This window comes from Humulus lupulus, chromosome 3 (genome assembly GCF_963169125.1).
Source record: "Humulus lupulus chromosome 3, drHumLupu1.1, whole genome shotgun sequence".
In the NCBI taxonomy this organism is placed as follows: domain Eukaryota; kingdom Viridiplantae; phylum Streptophyta; class Magnoliopsida; order Rosales; family Cannabaceae; genus Humulus; species Humulus lupulus.
In genome coordinates, this window is record NC_084795.1 from 41,840,645 (window position 1) to 41,861,343 (window position 20,699).

The following is a 20,699-nucleotide window of genomic DNA, read 5'->3' on the forward strand; positions in this document are numbered from 1 at the left end:
TCTTGCAAATTGTAATTAGAATAATATCATTCTTCTCTTGCAAATTGTAATTAGAATAATATCATTCGTTAACTCTTTGTTTTTTTAATTAAATTTTCCGAAGAACTAAATACAATATGAATATATTTTCTTTTAACATTAAAAATTACTATTCACACCGTCTAATCATTTTTGGCTCATATCAATAAACTAAACTTAATTTCGGAAAAGCGTGTGACGCGTACACGGGAAAATGATGAAATATCTATTAAGAAAATGGAAACTAATATCTCCAATCAAAATTTAATAAATAAATAAATAAAAATAGTGACTCATCACTATTTATATACACACATACACAATATTTTTTTCAAAGTCTGTAACTTCAACGAAAATATACATATTAATTATGAAATACGTACTCATTTCCAGTAGTCCTCCAAAAAATTCGAATATAAAATCAGTAATATAGTCCATGCATAGGATCATATATAGTTGAAAATATATAACATGCATATATATACATATAGAACAAGCTAAGACCAATAACTAATTAAGAATCTATTTTAACACCCACCGATAAACTTTCTCCATATAGATACATTTCTGAGTTTTTTCCAACCTCTTCGATCTCTAGCTCTTTCGGTAATTAATTAATTAATAAGTTCCTCTTCTCTTATCTCTATGATCATCTCTCTGAATATATATATATATATATATATTATATACAGTGTTATATTATAGGTTAGTTGGAAGGATGTGGAAGATCAAGTATGGAAGGGGAGCAGAGGACCCATATTTGTTTAGTACGAACAACTTCTTAGGGAGACAAATATTTGAGTTTGAGGCAAACGCAGGGACTCCTGAAGAACGAGCCCAAATCGAGGAGGCTCGTCAGAATTTCTATAGAAACCGCTACAAGGTTAAGCCTTGTAGCGACCTTATTTGCCGACTCCAGGTATTTATATCCATAAACCTACCTCTCCCTAATTAATAATATTAATATGCTTGTTTGGTGACTGATATTAATTAATTAAGATTATATATATAGTATTATATAATTTTTCCAATAATATGTTAAGTCATATATATTGTCTAAGCAAAATATTTCGATTCATATAATGTCATGGGATAAGAAACTCTTTTCCAACAAGTTTGCGGTTTATGAATTATCTTAGTATACTCTTTGATTAAATAATAAACTTATTTAATGGATAATATTATTCTTTTATTTTTATTTTTAATTTTATTCTTATTTTAGTAGTGATATATTTTAGTATATACTACATAGAAGCAACATACAATGCATGTATGCTTAATTTTAAAGTTGTAAATATTGTCTATAATTTTAATAAAAATTAATTCACTATTATTTAAATACATATTAATAGAATGAATTATATTCTATAGTATATATAAATATTTATATCAATAATCTCTACATATATGATATCTAAACATAATGTATAGATATATATTTACATTACTACATGATATATATATATAATACAATAATATTTTTTTAAAATAATAATAGAAATAAAATAAGGATAGAAAAAGTCATAGACAGTAGTATGCATGCATAAATTATTTTTAGTTTCTAATATCCATTGGTAAATTTGATGAAGAAAAAGAGCTTCAATTACTTGATAAAAAAACAACTATCACACAAATTTATAAGATAAAAAAAATGATATGTATGCATTTATTATTTTTAAATAAATATAATTTAATTATTTAAATTATCATAAAATATCTTTAAAATATCATATTTTAATTAATTTATTTATTTTTGTTTAAGTTTATGTTTGTTCTAGTTTTTGAATTTGGTAATGACAAAAAAATATTACATATATTAAGGGTGCACGCGGGTCGGTTTTTCGGGTTTCCGGTGCATCGGGTTCGGGTGGGATTTGTCCAAAAATGAGCTTTGGGCCGAAAATAGGCCTTGGTAAAAAAAAATTCAAAAATACCATTTTTTTTTAGTTTTCACTATGTTTTTTTTTTAACTTCGTTGTTAGTTTGGTAATGTTTATTTTTAACAAATTGGGCCTTGGTAATATTTTTTTGAAAAAAAGCATTAATTTTTTTCTAATTTTTTCTTTTCTTTTTAATTATGTTCGTGTGCAACCCGAACCCATGTGTCCTTAATTTCAAAACCCAACTATGTCCGGTTCGGACTGTATTTCACCTGAATTTCACGGGTTTTGCGAAAAATTGGGTTTTCGGGTTGCAGGTCGGGCGGGTTTGCGAGGTTTTTGGATTTTTTATCAAATATTCACTCCTAATATATATTATATGTTTAATATAATATTAAGTTTAAGTTTAATTAAATTTTATTTAAGGTATAAAATATCTGATTTAATTATTTTTAAATAATTATTATTGTAAAATATTTTATTTTAATTTATTTAATTTTATATAAGTTTAAGTCTCATTTACAACTTACTCTTAATAATATAAAAATATTTTATTAATTATAAGAATATTCTATTAAAGTTAATAGAAAAAAATAAAAAAATAGTTAAAACTATGAATTTCTTTTACCTACACATTTTTTTTATATAGAAGAGGCATGACAAAAAAAATATCAAAGTAAAAGATAGTATATTATACCTACTACTTTATTGTGTTTTATTATACATACCAAATTGTAGATTTACAACAATCCATCTTAACTTATTTCTTTTTAAATTTATCATTGACTAATAGTTAATTAATTAATTTTCTTTTGTATTTTTTCCGGTTTATATTTTTTTAATTTAATCCAATTTTAAAATTTTAAATCTTTATGAAGGTATAATATTAAAATTAAATATGATATAAATAAGTATTATTATTTGGTACTTTGTGCCCAACAAACATGAGGTGTAGTAATTTCTAATTAATTAGTGAAATTATATATAATAATTATTAAATTAAAATATACAAAGACAATCTTAAATTCCACTAATAGCCATATGGTGCATTTTTAGTGTTGGATAACATTGATGCAGGCAGGTATTGTTGGACATACAAGTGATATAATTATCCGTATAAATATATAGTATAGTTACACAACGTCGCGTCGCCTTAAAAGTTAACTTCAAGCTCTATTTTCAATGTCCGATCCTACAATATTCGTTATTATGAGTGGATTATATACTCTAGTGTCATAATTCTAAGTGGAACATTTTATCAAAGCTATTTAGTTTCGAATAAACTCGATTTTAACTTAACTGGTTGATTAATAATTGATTGTCTTTACACAATATTGAAATTACCTATATAATTTGTTTTATGAAATTTAAAAAAACAATATATTTTAATTAAGGAAAATGCTTAATTATAAGAGCCTAGAACATTCTTAAAAGAAATTGATAATATACATATTAGAATATCCTCGTGTTGTATACACGACAGTGGATGGATATAATTTAAAAAACAAAAAATCGTGAAAAAATTAATTTATGCTTAACTTTTGTCTTTTAAAAAAAAAAATCGTTTGACTCTTCAACATTCCTCGAGTTAGTATGTTCAACATTTCCTCGAATTAGTATGAAGCATCAATTGTCATAGTCTTCAAATAGAAAATTCTCATAATTTTCAACGTTAAAACTTCTTCGCACATATTGGATGGAGCGTTTTTTTGTAGCACCCAAAAAAAGACACGGGTGCTTTTTCTTGTCTTTTCAATATTTGGATGATTTTTGCAGGCACACCGGAAGAATATCTTTTAATTTTTTTTTTAAATTTTGAATAATTTATGATTTTGAAAATAATATTTAAATAATTTATTACACATATAATATATTTTTAAGTGCGTGAAAAGTAATGCATTTTGTTTTCAGCGTTTTAAATTATTCAAATTTTTTTATAAATTTATAAAATATTCTAAATAATTAAAAAATACAATATTAAAAATATTGTGGTAAAAATAATCTATGTAGAAAATATGAATGAGGCGCAACGTACACCCAAAAATTGAGAGTTGGGCCTTAGAATTTTCCAATATATTTTTTTTTTGATGAATCAACAGCTATTCATTACTCCACAAACAATATTACAACCTATAGGCACCTAATTCTTAAGGCCCGTATACTCTATACAAGTATAGAAACTAGCTATAATAATTCAAACCATGTCTTATCAACGTGATCTACATGCTTAGGCATTATACATGTTATCCTAGTTTTAATTTTCCATTTTGCTTCCTGAACTAACGACTTGGGAGATACAATGTTTGATTGCCAGAGTTTGTAGTTTCTAGCCTGCCATAAGTGATAAACCAGTGATGCAACTGATGCAGCCAAGACTTTCTTCTGAAACTTGCTTCTCTTGGACCTTTCTATCCACCTAAGAAGTCCCTGCAACGAATCTGTATGAGCTTTCCAACCCAGCCAAGAATTCAATTGTTGTAAGCATTCCTGAGAGAATGAGCAGCCGAAAAACAGGTGGAACACTGTTTCTTCTGCTCCATTGCAGAGGATACAAGATGACTCCTCTGTTATATTGAATCTTCGAAGTCTTTCTCTGGTTTTGAGTCTATCCTGTATTGCTATCCAAAGCATAAAGTTATGTTTGGGGATGTTAAACCTGCACCATACTTCTTTGCTCCAATGGAACCTTTCTTGCATCTGAATAAGCATTTTGTACCCTGAGGAAATTTGATAAGGCTTTTGTTGAAAATGCACAGGGTCCATAAGCTGTTTGACTTGATCTTTAAGCATCACTAACTTCCTCCAGTACCAGCTGCTATGGGGTGGAGCCTTGTAACTCCACCACTCCTCGTTCTTTATATACACAGTATGCACCCACTTAACCCATAGATTGTCTTTTTTTGTTGCAATTGACCAGACATTTTTAAACAGAGCAGCTCGATTCCACTCTGAAATGCTCATGAATCCTATTCCTCCAGCCTTCTTAGGCTTACAAAGCCTATTCTAGCCCACACTTCCAGACCCAACCATGTTACTCTGCCCTTTCCAGAGGAAACTTCTACATATCCTTTCAATTTCAGACAGAATTTCCTTAGGTAGAATCATGATTTGGCTCCAATAGGCATGAATAGAAAGCAGTACAGAATGAATCAACATTGATCTACCTGCAAATGATAAATTCCTGGTACTCCAACTCTTAATCCTGGCTGTCATCTTCTCAACCAGCAGCTTGCAATCAACAGCTGAGATTCTCTTGGCACAGATGGGTATACCAAGATACTTAAATGGTATAGTACTTCTACTAAATCCTGACATATCAATTACTCTTCGAATTTCCTCCTCACTCATACCACTACAGTAGATGGCGGATTTTTTGATGTTTGGGATCAAACCAGAGGACTTTGAGAACAACTTTAGCCCCTGCAACAATAGATATATGCTCTTGAAATCACCCTTGCAGAACAATAACACATCATCGGCAAAGCTGAGATGGTTAAGCTTTAAGTCCCTGCATCTGTCATGAAACTGAAACTCATCCTTCTCCCCCAACTTTTTGCATGATTCTACTCAAGTATTCCATTCCAAGGACAAAAAGAAAGGGGGACATTGGGTCCCTTTGCCTCAAACGTCTTTTCGCTGCAAAGAATCCATGCATAGATCCATTGAACATTAGAGAAAACTTAGGTGTAGATATGCAAGCCATTATTAGACTAATGAACTTTGCAGGGAATTTAAAAGCTTGTAACATCTCTTCTAAGAATCCCCATTCCATGGTATCATAAGCCTTTTGTAAATCTAGCTTTATCATGCAGTTGGGCCTACTAGATTTCCGTCCATACTGCCTAATTAGATCCTGACAAATCATAATGTTATGAGAAATTATTCTGCCTTGAATAAACCCCCCTTGGTTTTGAGCCACAAGATCAGGAAGGATAACTTTCGGCCTACTGCAAATCAATTTTGTAGCCACTTTGTATAGAACATTGCAGCAAGATATAGGACGGTAATCACTTACAGAATTAGGACATTTGCACTTAGGGATAAGAGTAATCACTGTAGAATTAATCTCTTTTAACAGATGCCCTGTATGTAGGAATGATAATATAGCTTCACTAATCTCGTCACCAACTAACTCCCAATTGTCCTGAAAGAAGTAGTTGCAATAACCATCAGGCCCTGGAGCTTTAATACCAGGGATGCTAAACATAGCAGCTTTAACGTCTTCTTTAGTGAACTCAGCTGAAAGAAAAACTGCTTGTTGCCGAGAAAGCACAGGACCGTGAGCCATAACTGAGTTTTTAACTTGATGCCTATTGTCCATTTGAGTGCCCAGCAAAGTCTGATAATAGGAGAAAAAAGCTTCAGTAACCTCATTAGGATTCTCCACCCTATTCCCTCCTGCATTGATAATAGAATATATCCGATTTTGGCACCTTCTTTCTTTGATACTAGAGTGAAAAAATGCAGAGTTTTCGTCACCTTCTTTGACCCAAGTAACCTTAGCTTTTTGAGACAAATATGAGCTGTAGTTTTTATGTACCTTTGCATAATGTTTTCTAGCTTCCAATTCTTGAAACTGTAGAACCACATTCAAAGGATCTCGATGCATTTTATTCTGACAATCATTCAACTTCTCTTTAGCTTGCACATAAGCCATATGAATCTCTGAAAAACCCCTCTTGTTCAGCTCTTTAAAGATGGACTTAAGATTCTTAAGTTTAGCCACAACTTGGTACATTTTAGTCCCTTTAACCATTTGATGCCACCCCCTACACACTTCTTGGTGATATTGAGGATGAGAAGACCACATTCTAAAATACTTGAAAGGTTTCTTTCCACTAGGAATGTCAGAATGCACTGTAAGAACTGCTGGAGTATGATCAAATATGCCTTCATTAAGGAAAATAGCTTCAACATTTGTAAATTTGTCCAGCCAAGCTTGATTCGCCATAACTCTATCAATCTTGGAGTAGATTTGATCTGATCCCTGCTGTTTATTACTCCAAGTATAGAAGTTCCCACTGTATTTAACATCTTCCAATTGACAGCCATAAACACAATTAATGAACTCATTATTTAATCTGTGTCTTGCTCTATCCCCAATTCTTTCATCCATGTTCAAGATATCATTAAAGTCCCCAAGCACAACCCATGGGTCCATTCTAGCCAAATCCTGTAATCCTTTCCACAAGCTTTTCCTTCCCTCCTCATCATTAAATCCATATACAAAAGTGGCAAAAAAACTATGCTTATTGTCCACAGTAGTAACAGACAAATGAATAAGCTGGTTTGAACAACTGAGTATACTTACATTGAATCTCAAAGGGTTCCAAGCAACTATAATTTGTCCTCCCTTATGCCACGCACTGTTGGTTGTGAAGCACCAACCAGAGAACATATGAACATACAAGGCTCCAAGTTTTGAAGCCTTCACTCTCGTCTCAAGCAGACCAACTAGCCCAGCTCTCTGATGGGCAATAAATTGCCTTACTACATTTTGCTTGTGCTGGGTATTGATCCCTCGGACGTTCCAGCATATTATCATATCCATTGGAAAGAGGAGGCCCTCCCCCTCCTCCCGTAATTCCCAGTTCCTCCACCGTTCTCTGTTGATTCTCTTGCATAGTGTCCTTCTGGCTCTCCCCAGTCAGAACACATGTTGAAACTTTAGACTCTGTTAACACCTGAAAGGAGTTCATTGTGGATGGACCAGCCATAGAAGCCTTGGCTTTGACCCTCCACCCTTTCGTAATAGCCTGAAACCCGTCATCTGTTTTTTTAGTTGCCTCCGTTTCTTTTTCCTCTAGTTTCTGAATCACCTCTTTAGCTATCCACTGTTGCTTTCTGCTTTCTTTCCTTCTGCAATCTTTAGTAGCATGCCCCATACCCTTACAATGCCCACAAATGATTGGTTTCCATTCATATGTGACACCTACTGTAACATTAGATCCAAATTCATCCTCAAATTCAATACAACTTGGAAAGTCCTGCTGGAGACTAACTTCAATCAGAACACGAGGAAAATTGAGTTTATCTCTCTCTTGTGTAATCGCATCTACCATCAAAGGCTGCCCCACTTGACTTACAATCTTGAATAGAGACTTTTGACCCCAATATTTCAATTCTAAATCCTCCAACTGAACCCAAATTGGAACTGTTCGTATATCCTCTTTCTTGAAATTAGTGTTCGGATCCCAAGCTTTCATAACAACAGGCCGCTTATTGAAGAATATGTATCCCCCCGTGAGTATAGCATCTCTAAATTCAATACTATCAAATCTAATAAGGAAAATTCCATATGAAAGCATACCCACCTTATTCACTCTGTCATTCCATAATCTTCTGGCAAATCCTTCAATCACGGAGAGTGGCGGATTGGCTCCCAGAACATAACAGATGATTGAAGAATTCCAAAAAGAAATCTCCTCTTCAATGTCTTCCATAGTGATTTTAATCTTGTTAGCCTGTTTCGGAAAAGAATTTTCCAGATTCCGAACCACATTCCCAGATCTGAGTACTGGTGGAGTAGCAGAGATACCTTTCGATAGAGCATTCGAACACTTTTGAGTAGCTTCAAGGAAAGCTGCAAACTCAGATCGAACCGCATCTTGCTGCTGCATTACCTTCAAAGGTGATTTCGGGGACAAAGGGGCCTGAAACACATCCTGTAATGCAGGGTCATCACCTTGGTCCTTCGTACCTTCATCCTCATCTGTGAACTCAAGAGGCTCAATTCCTAAAACTTCCTCCATAGATTTAGTTTTTTTCACATCCGCAGTAGAATTAGGACCTCTTTTCTTCTTCTTCTTAGCAGAACCCTTCAGCTTCCCCTGCATCTTGGCTCTTGTTTTCGCCATGGCACCAGCCCACGAGAGAGCTGCAAAAGCTAGGAGGCGGGAAAAACTTTTATATATTTTCCAATATTTCTGTATATATATATATATACTCAAATTATCACTAACACAGTGACTTTTATTTATATATTTATGTATTGGATAATTTATTTATAGGAGTTTCACTTTAAGCTCTATCGATGAGACTCTCAGTGTTTTTCGACCTGTGAACAGTTTTCGGTGCGATTTTTTTTATGATCGTGTATATTATAGCTATTTAGAGCATCCTGCAAATTTTCTGAAAATTCCGAATAGTTTACACTACCGAAAACTATGTTCAAATATGTAATTTTCCATGCACATAAAAAAAATTATCGTAAACTATTCAGAATTTTCTGAAAATTTGCAAGATGCTCTAAATAGCTACAATACACGATCATAAAAAAAATCGTGCCAAAAACTGTTCACGGGTCGAAAACACTGAAAACTCTACCGGTAGGGCTTGAAGTGAGGCCACTTTAAGAAAATTCCCTATATATATATAAATATATCCAACTAAATTTATCAAGAGTCGATATCTCCTAGGTGGAAATTTGGTCTAAGCTTTATCTTTATTTCCAATTATATCCTCTCTTTTTTTTCCTAAATGTCTTTCATTGTCTTTTAGATCTGTGTACAATATATATTAATTATTCTTTTTTTTTTCATTTAATCTTTTTTACAACTCCATTTTTTTTCGTTTCGTTTCTTTTTATTTTTATTAAATAATATTGTCTAGTATCACTTAATTGGTTTACACACTACTTAATATACATACATATAATATAATATTAAAAAAAAACATTCTAATATTGATGTTATAAATATAAAAAAAATCATTTTAACCATTAAATATATAAAAATGAGAGACTACACTAATTAATATTAATGTGTTTACTCTTACAATAAAATATTAATGTTTTCAATTTCTAATGCAAACTAACATGTATGAAATTATAAATTATGAATCATATTTTTAAAAATTTATTTATCACTTGCTCTTTCAAATTGTATTTTAGAAAATGATAAATTATGTAAAAAACTTTCAAACTTTTATTACAATTTTAATAATACAAAAATAATTGTTACTATTTTTCAATTACAAGAGCTGCAAAGGAAAAAAATTCAAAGACTCACAATGGATAAAATTTTAAAATAACTTAGACACTTTTGTTTGATTTATTCAATTTTTTTATGGAGTATGGATGAATTATTATACCAAAAATGAGTTTCAATCCAAATTTGGTTTTATATATTGTCTCAAATTAAAATTATGAGTGAAAATTCAATATCAGCACATATCATGCACATGCTCATACTATATATATATACACTAGATACAAATAACGTGCAATGCACATGTGCTTAGTTTTATTTATAAAATTTATTAATTATTTTTATTAAATTTATATTAATGTCATCTAAATTTCAAGTAAATATCTTATTTTAATTAAATAATTTATTTATTTTTGTTTAAGTTTATATATGTTCTAGTTTTTGAATTTGAGAGTGACAACAAGAGATTGTATATTATATGTTTAATGTAATATTAAATATTATACGTGAATTTTAAATTTAAGTTTCTTGCTAGTTTTTAAAAAAAAGTAATTTGTTGCTAATTGAAAGTAGATTATATTATATGTTTAATATGATATTATTATAATAGGTGAGTTTAAGTTTAATTAAATTTTATTTAAGTAATAAAACGTATGATTTTATTATTTTTAAATGATAATTATTGTAAAATATTTAAAAAATATTCTATTTAATTTTTTTTAATTATTTATTATTTTTAAATAATTATCATTGTAAAATATTTCAAAAATATCATATTTCAATTTTTTTAATTATTTATTAATTTTAAATAATTATCTTTGTAAAATATATAAAAAATATCTTATTTTAATTTTTTTAATTGTTTATTTTATTTAATTTTAAGTGTTTACAAACTACCGTTAAATATAAGAATATTCCGTTAAAGTTAACATTAAAAAATAAAAAACCGTTAAAACAAAAAATTTCAATTATCTACACACTTATTATATAGAATATATAATAAATGTATAGATAACGAAAAGTCTTGGTTGTAATAATTTTTTATTTTTTTCCGTTAACTTTAATAAAATATTCTTATATTTAACAGAATATTCTTATATTTAACAGTAGATTGTAAACATGACGTAAAATTAAATAAAAATAAATAAATAAATAAACAAAATAAAATAAGATATTTTTGAGATATTGTACAAAGATAATTATTTAAAAATAATAAAACTATATATTTTATAACTTAAATAAAATTTAATTAATCTTAAACTTAATATTATATTGAACATATAATATATAATATTTTGTTTTCACTGTCAGATTCTAAAACTAGGATAAACATAAACTTAAACAAAAATAAATAAATTAATTATAATAGGATATTTTAAAGATGTTTTATGATAATTTAAATAATTAAATGATATTTATTTAAAAAAAATTAAGGCATACATCATTTTTTTTTATCTAATTTATTTTTTATCAAGTGATTGAAGCTTTTTTTCTTTATGAAAGTCACTGAAGGACATTGTGAGATATATTAGAAACTAAAAATAATTTATGCATGTATACTACTGTGTACACTATGAATTGTTCTATTCTTATTTTGTTTCTATTATTAATTTCATTTTAAATATTATTGTATTTTTATATATATATGTCATGTAGTTATGTAAATATATATCTATGTCAACGTTGTGTTTATATATCATATATGTAGAAATTATTGATATAAATATTTATATATGCTATAGAACTATAATTTATTATATTATATATTTTTTTTTAAAATAGTGATCTAGTTTTTATTTAAATTATATTTAATGTTTACAACTTTGAAACTAAGCAAACATGTATTACATGTTTCTTGTACCTAGTATATATATATAGTCATAAAAATTATTGTTACTGATGAGAAGTATTTTTTATATATAAAAAAAAAACTTTCTTCTACAGTTTTACTCTATGTTTTTGCACTGTTACATGTAAATGATATTCAAATATTTTATATATTAAAAAAATTACTAATTATCAATAAAAGTTATTGGAAATTTATGTGGTAGGAGTTTCAAAAAGAGGCTTACCAATGGGGCTTGTTTGTTTTCTCACTCTGTGAACAGTTTTCAATGCAATTTTTTTATGATTGCATATATTGTATTTATTTAGAACATTTTGCAAAATTTCAGAAAATTCTGAATAATTTACAGTGTCGAAAACTAGTTTTAACACAGGTTGTTGCACGCGTGACTAATTTTTTTATGCGCGTGAAAAATATAACATATTTAAACTTAGTTTTCGGCAATATAAATTAATCGGAATTTTCTGAAAAGTTGCGTGATGCTCTAAATAACTACAATATATACGATCATAAAAAAAATTCACGCTGAAAATTATTTACAGGTCATAAATACAAAAGAGCTCCACTAGTAGATTCTTTTTGAAGCCCCTACCATAGAATACTCCAAAACTATTAACTCCTCATTATAAATGTTGGTTTTTATTAATAATAATAAAATACAAATTTTTATTATACTAATTAACACTTTGTTGACGCCGTTTTTCGTCAACAGATAAAAGAAGAGAGCACGTAAACAATTAAAGACAATGGCCAAAAGAAACAAACGAATCAAACACACAGTTTTTTACGTGGTTCAGCAGTTAAATCTGCCTAGTCCACGAGTCTCTGTTATTAACCTCAAGATTATCTCTGAACAATTCTTTAACATGAATTCTACAGAGTTTTCTCTCAAGGATCAGAATTTCGGTCCATTACAATGGTGCATGACCTCTCTATTTATAGAGAAGGTTGCCGAATACTATCCCACATATATTAGGTAGTTACTCTTTTGTGAATAAAAATAAATGGCTTTAAATGCCAATAATCAGATAAAAAAGGAAACGTCCCTGATGACCAGGGAATGCATAACTGACTAAATAATATCCCACAATTCTTGGGGATTTACATCAATTAATGAGGGCTACATCTCATAGTTATAATACTTGTAGATATTCAAGGTGGTTATAGCATATCTCCAAGACTTTAACATTTCAAGTTTCATGTCATTATGCGAGCCATCGACATCTCCCGAGCTAACGTTGCTTTCGAGATGGGATATCGAGCTCAAGAACCATGCTCCGAAGTTCCTGAAGATGAAGATGCTCTCGGAGCTACCTTTAGAGATCGAGTCATTTCGAGATCACCGCATTCGAGATCATGCATCATACTTTGCAGGCTCGACTTACAATGTTAGATCACTCTAATCCTCACGAGACCATTTGTTGCGAACTCAGCTTTCGAGGTCATATTTACTATGGCTCGAAATCTGGGTATAACATTTTGCCCCCTCAAAAGTATTTGTTCGAATCCTAAGAGAAGGAAACTTTTGAACTACTCTTTCTGGGAACCATACCGTCACACTCTTGAAATTGGACACGTGCCAGATGGGTATTGCTCACTTTAAGTACTTGAGTACCTTGGGAACACGCCCACGATCGTTCGTCTGACAACTTTTCGGCTCCATCTTGTCACCGATTCCCATCCATTCGATCTGTTGAGGATTTTAACCAACGCTCCTGATCAGTTTAGTTTTCCCACCTATATATATATATAAGACCTCCTCTTCGTCTTCTTCTTTACGTTTGTTCATCGTAAACCAGAAAGAAAAAGAAAAACAAGAAAGCCAGAAACTTTCTTAAGAAGCTTCCGTCCCGTGCATGTTTTCTCGACCCAAAAAACAAAGGAATCCTGGTCTGTTCGAGTCAGTGAGTTCTTTCTTGCAACCTCTTCTCCACTCGACGATTTCGCTGCAATCACCATCACTGTGTAAGTACGCCATTTTTGTTGTTCTTTTTATACTATATTTGCTGTGTATGTTAGTTTACGTTCTTAGCATGATACGATAGGAAGTTTTGAACCGATAGGTTTTTATGCTTTCTGGATTTTCACTCTGGATGTCCGCCTCTGGTTTATGCCCAGTTTTGTCCTTTGAACGGAGTTTCAACTTTCTGGGTTTTGAAAATGCTAGGCCATGTTTCTTGTACACTAAGTTTTCGGGTAAAAACCCTTGTTCTTGACAATTACACGAAACCCAAAAACGATTTTCCTGGCTAACCGCCACTCTCCTTTCCCTTGAATTTTGGGACTTTTCAAAAAAAATCATCCACGCTCTCTTTCCTCTCTTGTGGAACACGCGCTCTGGCTCTTTAGTGAGGGTCCTAATACTTAGTTTCTTGTCCTTAGATCTCCGAGCTCATCCCATCGAGCTCGTGATTCTTGCATGCATGGCCCTCACCATTTTTTCTTTCTCGTTAGATGTCACAGAATCCGGAAAGACGGTGGGGGTCATTATGAGCAGTCCCTTACGAGCTCAAATCTCCGAGCCCGGAATCGGTCTTTGCTCGGAACCAACGTCGGATAAAAGAATACGAACTTGCGCGCGAGCAGGAGGATATTCGAGCCCACTATCGTCGTCAGATAGACGAGGTCATTGAAAAGAAGAGAAGAGTTCTTCGGGAAGCCATCTATCCGGAGCCCAACCCTGGACCTAAGCCAATTCCCCTCGACCCAGCGTTAAAAGTCACGGTTGCATACCACCCAGGGGAACTCCAGTTTTCCTTAATGGCGGAGCCTTCGTCTTCGCAGCCTAGGAGGGAGATGTTTGAAGCCGAATTCTACCAGAGCTCGGTTACCACCACCGACCAAATAACTAATATCTTGGCCCTCCATGGCCTTGGTTCGTTGGACACACTGAAGTGTCGAGCTCCGACAAGGCATGAACGGAGCTGTTTCGCTCCTAGGGGCCGTGATTCCAGTGTGAAATACGCGGCCTGGAGCCAGGAACATATAAGGGCAGGAGCTTTGCTGCCCCTGAAGTCCTTTTTCAGAAACTTCATTGATTTCGTTGGGTTGGCTCCATTCCAACTCAACACCAACTCATACAGGGTGTTGTCTGCCCTGAGGTCCTTGTTCCACGAGCTGGGGTGGACAGGGCCTTCACCCCAAGAGATTTTATATCTCTTTTGTTTGAAGAGTAATCCCTCCCGAGCTCGGGGAGGAGATGGTTTTTACTATCTTTCGAGCTACCCCAAAGAGACAAAGATCTTTGAAGATCTTCCGAACCACCCTCCTGACTTCAAGAAGGCTTTTTTCTGGACAGACGGTCTGTCCCCGTCTCGACACCGTTCGTTCAGGCGGATTCGTAAGTGTTCTCGTTACTTTCTATTTTTAAGCTCGGAATTTTAGCCCTAAAATCCATATTTAGTTGAAGTGTACCTTGTCTTTCAGCTAACTTTCAGCGTCCCACCCCTGACGAAACAATGAAGGAGCACAGAGAGACCCTGCTCCGACTCCCATACGGCAGGAGGTCTCTCTCATTTCTGTTACATGAAGACAAGCTACGAGCTTGTGGGTTGTTGGGACAGGGCCAGTCAACCTCTGACTGGTCCAGTAAAAAATATGGACGCTGGGAGGAAGTGCCACTGCCCACAGGCATCCTTCCTCCTAGGAGAGAAAGGAAAGCATCTCTCCCAATTCGCTCGAGAAGTCCGCGGTCGGGAAATGAGGCCAATGACGAAGCCTCGAGTTCGGACTCCGGTGGAGGTAAAACCCTTCCTACTTCGCGAATGTGGTCCCCCACTTTATTAAAACACAGGCCCAATAGACTAGTCTCGTGCCCACAGGATAGATACCACTTCTACATATGGAGTTGGGTAGATGACTGTGTCCATAGGTTTGATAGTGGGCTCGGGAAATACGACACTATGTACACCACAGACGAGGTGTGGAATGGGATAGCTGTGCAGTATGGGACCAATGATTATAGGGACCTTCGAGGTTATCTCTAACTTATAGGGAAGGCACTCCCCCCGCCTCTTCTGAAGACGGGGGAATTTCATGGTCCCCAAGCTCGAGCTCGGGGGAGAGTCTCAGTTAGGTTTTTTCTTCAATTGGTTTACATCTTTTCCCTAAGTTATTATCATTGTTTAACTCACTGTCATTATGCAGGTGCCATGAATCCCGACCTCGACGCCGTGCTCTTTAGTGATGGGGGAGCTGGCGCCCAAAAGAGCAAACGCCCGAGGATACCAAAGAGGCCCGAACGACAGTCCAAGGTACCTAAACAACACGAGACGACTCCCACGACCCAGATCACTGCGAACACCTCCAAGGAGCCGACTGCCCAGGTTGATGGGTCAGGCCCTACTGCATCCATCTCGCAGCTTCCCACCGAGACCCGGTTAATAGTTGTTCGGCCCCCGAAGAAACCTTCTACCTCAACGGTTCAGCTGCCAACGGCCCGAACTCATACTGAGGAATATGTACTTGATGGCGCCGCTGGGACAGAAGGGGCGCTTCTCAGCTCGGACGTCCTTTCTCGGGTGGGTCAGAGCTTTTCTGGCTTTGGTGCTGACCACTGGGACCTCGTGCGCAAGGCCTCGGACTGCAACACTCTTTATGAGAAGAGTATCGAACTCTCCGCCGCGGTAGCCTTCTCAACTCTATTTAGAGTATTTATGTCTCTGATTATAATTCTGATTCATTCTTTGTGTTTCATGCCCTTGTTGTTTCAGCACAACTCAACTACAAGCTGACCAACGAGGTGCAAACGAGCTTATCTCTGGCTCAGAAGTCGAAGGATCTCGAGCTGAAGATGGCTGACGAGCTCAAAGACTCGAAGTCTGAACTTGAAAAATTGAAGACCCGTCTCGAGGAGCTTGAAAAGTCAAACGCTGAGCTCGAGAAGGCCAATGCCAAGCTCGAAGAGGAGAAGTCTGCCACCCTCGATTTCATGGAGAGCGAGAAGACCCGCCTCCTGAATGAGTCTAAGGAGCAGAGGGAGAAAGCGGTCGACCAGGCCATGTACAAACTTTGGGCCGACAATGCCGATCTTGACACCAGCTTCCTGGGTCCTCTCGAAGCCACATATGTTGAGCGGTGGAATGCCCGTCTTTTGGCAAGTACAGCTGCTCGAGAGGCGGCCCAGCAGGATAGTCATGCTATTCGTCCTGAGGGATCCGGTGCCACTGATGCTGAGAAGGCCAAGGAGACTCCTCTTCCTTAAATCTGATCTCGGAGAAATCAGTTATTGGGGCTGCGTCCCCTTATGTAATTATTTTATGCCCATGGGGCTGATACAATTTTATTTTTTTAACTAATTCTTTTACATGCTTTACATTTCTTGGCTCGAAATATTTTGCACATTTTTATAATTGATGAACTGGTTATGTTTATTTATGCATACAAACATAGTTTGGATTTAGGCTCGAAATTCGATGCATTCATGCATAGTTTATTCGAATTATCCGTTTCCGACCTCGTTATTTATCAAGGTCGGATATTACTTCAACCATGAACTCGAAAGTACTTATATGGTATGTTACATGAATGATTTGATTATCTTTTTAGTCACTTTTCCTCTTCCTCAGTATTTTGGCTCCGAGGTTACGAGTTCGAAACTATTTTTCTCTTTAAGATATTCCAGCCTCGATCTCGACATTTTTCGCAATAGGTTTAGGTTCCCATTTATCATCGATCGATAACTTGGCTGGTTTGTTCCAAACCTGTTAAGCTTGCACATCTGGTTAACCCAAACGTTTTAGGCTTTTGGTAGTTCGGTTATGTCCGAACTATCTAAGCTCGCGTATTTGGTTATATCCAAACACTTAGTATGTTTTTGATAACTCGGTTAAGTCCGAACTATCTAAGCTCGCTCGGTTAAGTCCGAACTATTTAAGCTCGCGTATTTGGTTATATCCAAATACTTCATGTTTTATTTATTACTTTTTATTTTTTAAGCTGGTGGTATGTATACCAATGATGCCCCCTTAATATCCTATGAGTGTGACCATAGGTTATTAACTTAAGAGAGATTGCAAAAATAAAAAATAAATTACATGCGGAACAAAGTAGACATGTTATTCAAAAACAAAGAAACATAGATAGAAAATCATGGTTACAGGCAACACTTTTCCTGTACTATTGATAATAAGGTCTAAGGTGTTCGCCATTCCATGCTCGTGGTAGGAGGCTCCCATCTAATCTCGCAAGTTTGTATATGCCAGGGCGGATGACTGATTCTATCTGGTATGGTCCTTCCCAGTTTGGCCTGAGTACTCCTGCTGCTGGATCTCGAGTTGCTAAGAATACGCGTCTCAATACCAGATCTCCTACTCCGAACTTTCGATCTCGAACCCTTTTATTGAAATATCTTGTGGTTCGTTGCTGGTAAGCAGCATTTCTCAGCTAAGCCTCCTCCCTTTTTTCTTCGATCAAGTCTAGGGTTTCTTCGAGCTGAGTATGATTGGAGCTCTGGTCGTAAATCTGAGTTCGAATTGTTGGAATTTCGACCTCAATGGGCAACATTGCCTCGCAGCCGTATGCTAGAGAAAATGGGGTATGTCCAGTTGATGTCCGAGCTGTAGTTCTATATCCCCAAAGGACTTGAGGTAATTCCTCAGGCCATCGTCCCTTTGCTTCTTCCAACTTTTTCTTCAAAGAACTTTTGAGAGTTTTATTAACGGCTTCGACCTGACCATTCGCCTGAGGGTGAGCTACTGACGAAAAACTCTTTATTATACCGTTCTTGTTACAAAAGTTCGTAAATAAGTCGCAATCAAACTGGGTTCTGTTGTCAGACACAATCTTTCTTGGCACTCCATATCGGCATACGATGTTCTTTACCACGAAATCTAGGATCTTCTTCAAAGTTATGGTCGCCAATGGTTCAGCCTCCGTCCATTTTGTGAAGTAATCAACCGCGACCACATCATACTTTACTCCTCCTTTGCCAGTTGGGAGCGAGCCTATGAGGTCGATTCCCCACACAGCAAAAGGCCATGGGGATCTCAACATGGTCAGTTCGGAAGGTGGAGCTCGGGGTATCGTGGCGAATCTCTGGCATTTGTCGCACTTTTTCACGTACTCGAAAGAGTCCGTTTTAATGGTTGGCCAGAAATATCCTTGGCGTATAATCTTCTTGGATAGGCTATGCCCCCCGGTATGGTCTCCGCAGAACCCTTCATGAATTTCTTCAATAATCTTCTTTGCCTCGGGGGGAGTCACACATCTGAGCAATGGCATGGAATACCCTCTTCTGTATAGCCTTCCGTCCAGGATGGTGTAACGAGGAAGTTGATACATTAGTTTCATAGCCTGATTTCGATCTTTTGGAAGAATTCCATTTTCGAGATACTCAACGATCGGGCTCATCCAGGTCGGCTCTGTCTCGATCATACACACATCTTCCTCGTCAGGCTCAGTAATACTGGGTGCTGACAGGTGTTCTACGGGTATAACATTCAGTTCCTCATTTTCGGCGGAGGTGGCGAGCCGAGCTAAAGCATCTGCATTTGAGTTCTGTTCTCGGGGAACCTGTTCGATTGCATAAAACTCAAAAAACTCTAATGCGGACTTTGCCTTCTCCAGATAAGCTGCCATTTTTGTGCCACGAGCCTGGTATTCTCCCAAGATTTGATTAACCACGAGCTGGGAGTCGCTGTAGCAATGTATAGCTTTGGCCTTGAGCTCTTTTGCTATTCGTAGTCCCGCAAGTAAAGCCTCGTACTCAGCTTCATTATTAGATGCTTTAAAGCCGAACCTTAACGCGGAGTGAAATTTTCTCCCTGCAGGAGTGATCAGAATAACTCCTGCCCCCGCTCCATTTTCATTTGATGACCCGTCGACGTAAAGTTTCCACAGCTCGCGGGCCGTGGTTGTTATCTCGTCGTCGGCTATACCGGTGCACTCCACTATGAAATCCGCCAACGCTTGTGCCTTAATGGTCGTTCTCGGATGGTAGGTGATCTCGAACTGTCCGAGCTCAACAGCCCACTTTAGGAGTCGACCAGACGCCTCTGGTTTAGACAAGACTTGCCTTAGTGGTTGATCTGTTAGTACATGGATAGGATGTGCCTGAAAGTAAGGGCGGAGCTTACGAGATGAGTGGATTAGGCTGAGGGCGAGCTTCTCCATTAGTGGATATCTTGACTCTGCCCCCAGTAATCTTTTACTGATATAGTAGACGGGTTTCTGTACTCTCTCTTCCTCTCGAACGAGCATCGCGCTTATCGCGTGTTCGGTAGTTGAGAGGTATAGGAATAATACTTCTCCTGTCTCAGGCTTTGATAGGATGGGCGGCTTGGCTAAATGCTTTTTGAGCTCCTGAAAGGCTAGCTCGCACTCATCTGTCCATTCGAACTTCTTACTTCCTTTTAATAAGTTGAAGAATGGGAGACCGCGGTCCGTTGACTTCGAGATGAACCTGCTCAAAGCTGCCATCCTGCCAGTCAAGCTTTGAACATATTTATGTTTCCGAGGTGAAGGCATATCGATCAGGGCCTTTATTTTTTCGGGATTAGCCTCGATCCCGCGAGAATTGACAATGAAACCCAGAAATTTTCCTGAAGACACTCCAAAAGTGCACTTCTGAGGATTCAACTTCATGTTGTATTTTCTGAGCACGCCAAAGCACTCTTCGAGGTCATCAACATGGTTCTTGTTAAGTTGAGACTTTACAAGCATGTCGTCAACATAAACTTCCATGTTGTTCCCTATTTGCTCTGAGAACATCATGTTTACGAGCCGCTGGTACGTGGCTCCGGCATTCTTGAGTCCGAATGACATGACATTGTAGCAGTAGAGCCCTTTATCTGTGATGAAGCTCGTATGCTCTTGGTCGGGGGCATGCATGGGAATCTGGTTATATCCAGAATAGGCATCCATGAACGACATCAGACCATGCCCCGCCGTGGCGTCTACGAGCTGGTCAATTCTCGGCAGGGGAAAACAATCTTTCAGGCAGGCCTTGTTGAGGTCCGAGTAGTCAATGCACGTTCTCCACGTCCCATTGGGCTTCGGGACCAACACTGGATTGGCCACCCATTCCGG

The 20,699-nt window shown here is 35.9% G+C and overlaps 1 protein-coding gene across 2 annotated transcripts in view; it reads left to right on the top strand.

The window, feature by feature from the left end:
- Positions 1-414: 414 nt before the first annotated feature.
- LOC133822583 (beta-amyrin synthase-like) overlaps positions 415-20,699 on the top strand; it is a 30,015-nt gene continuing 9,730 nt past the window's right edge. The window contains exons 1-2 of one of the 2 annotated variants that reach the window (XM_062254963.1): positions 415-624; positions 724-937. In XM_062254963.1, the coding sequence (XP_062110947.1) occupies positions 737-937 (201 nt within the window). In that variant the 5' untranslated portion in view covers positions 415-624; positions 724-736. Of the gene's footprint in view, positions 625-710; positions 938-20,699 lie in introns of both variants that reach the window. The other variant, XM_062254962.1, reaches the window with a different exon arrangement.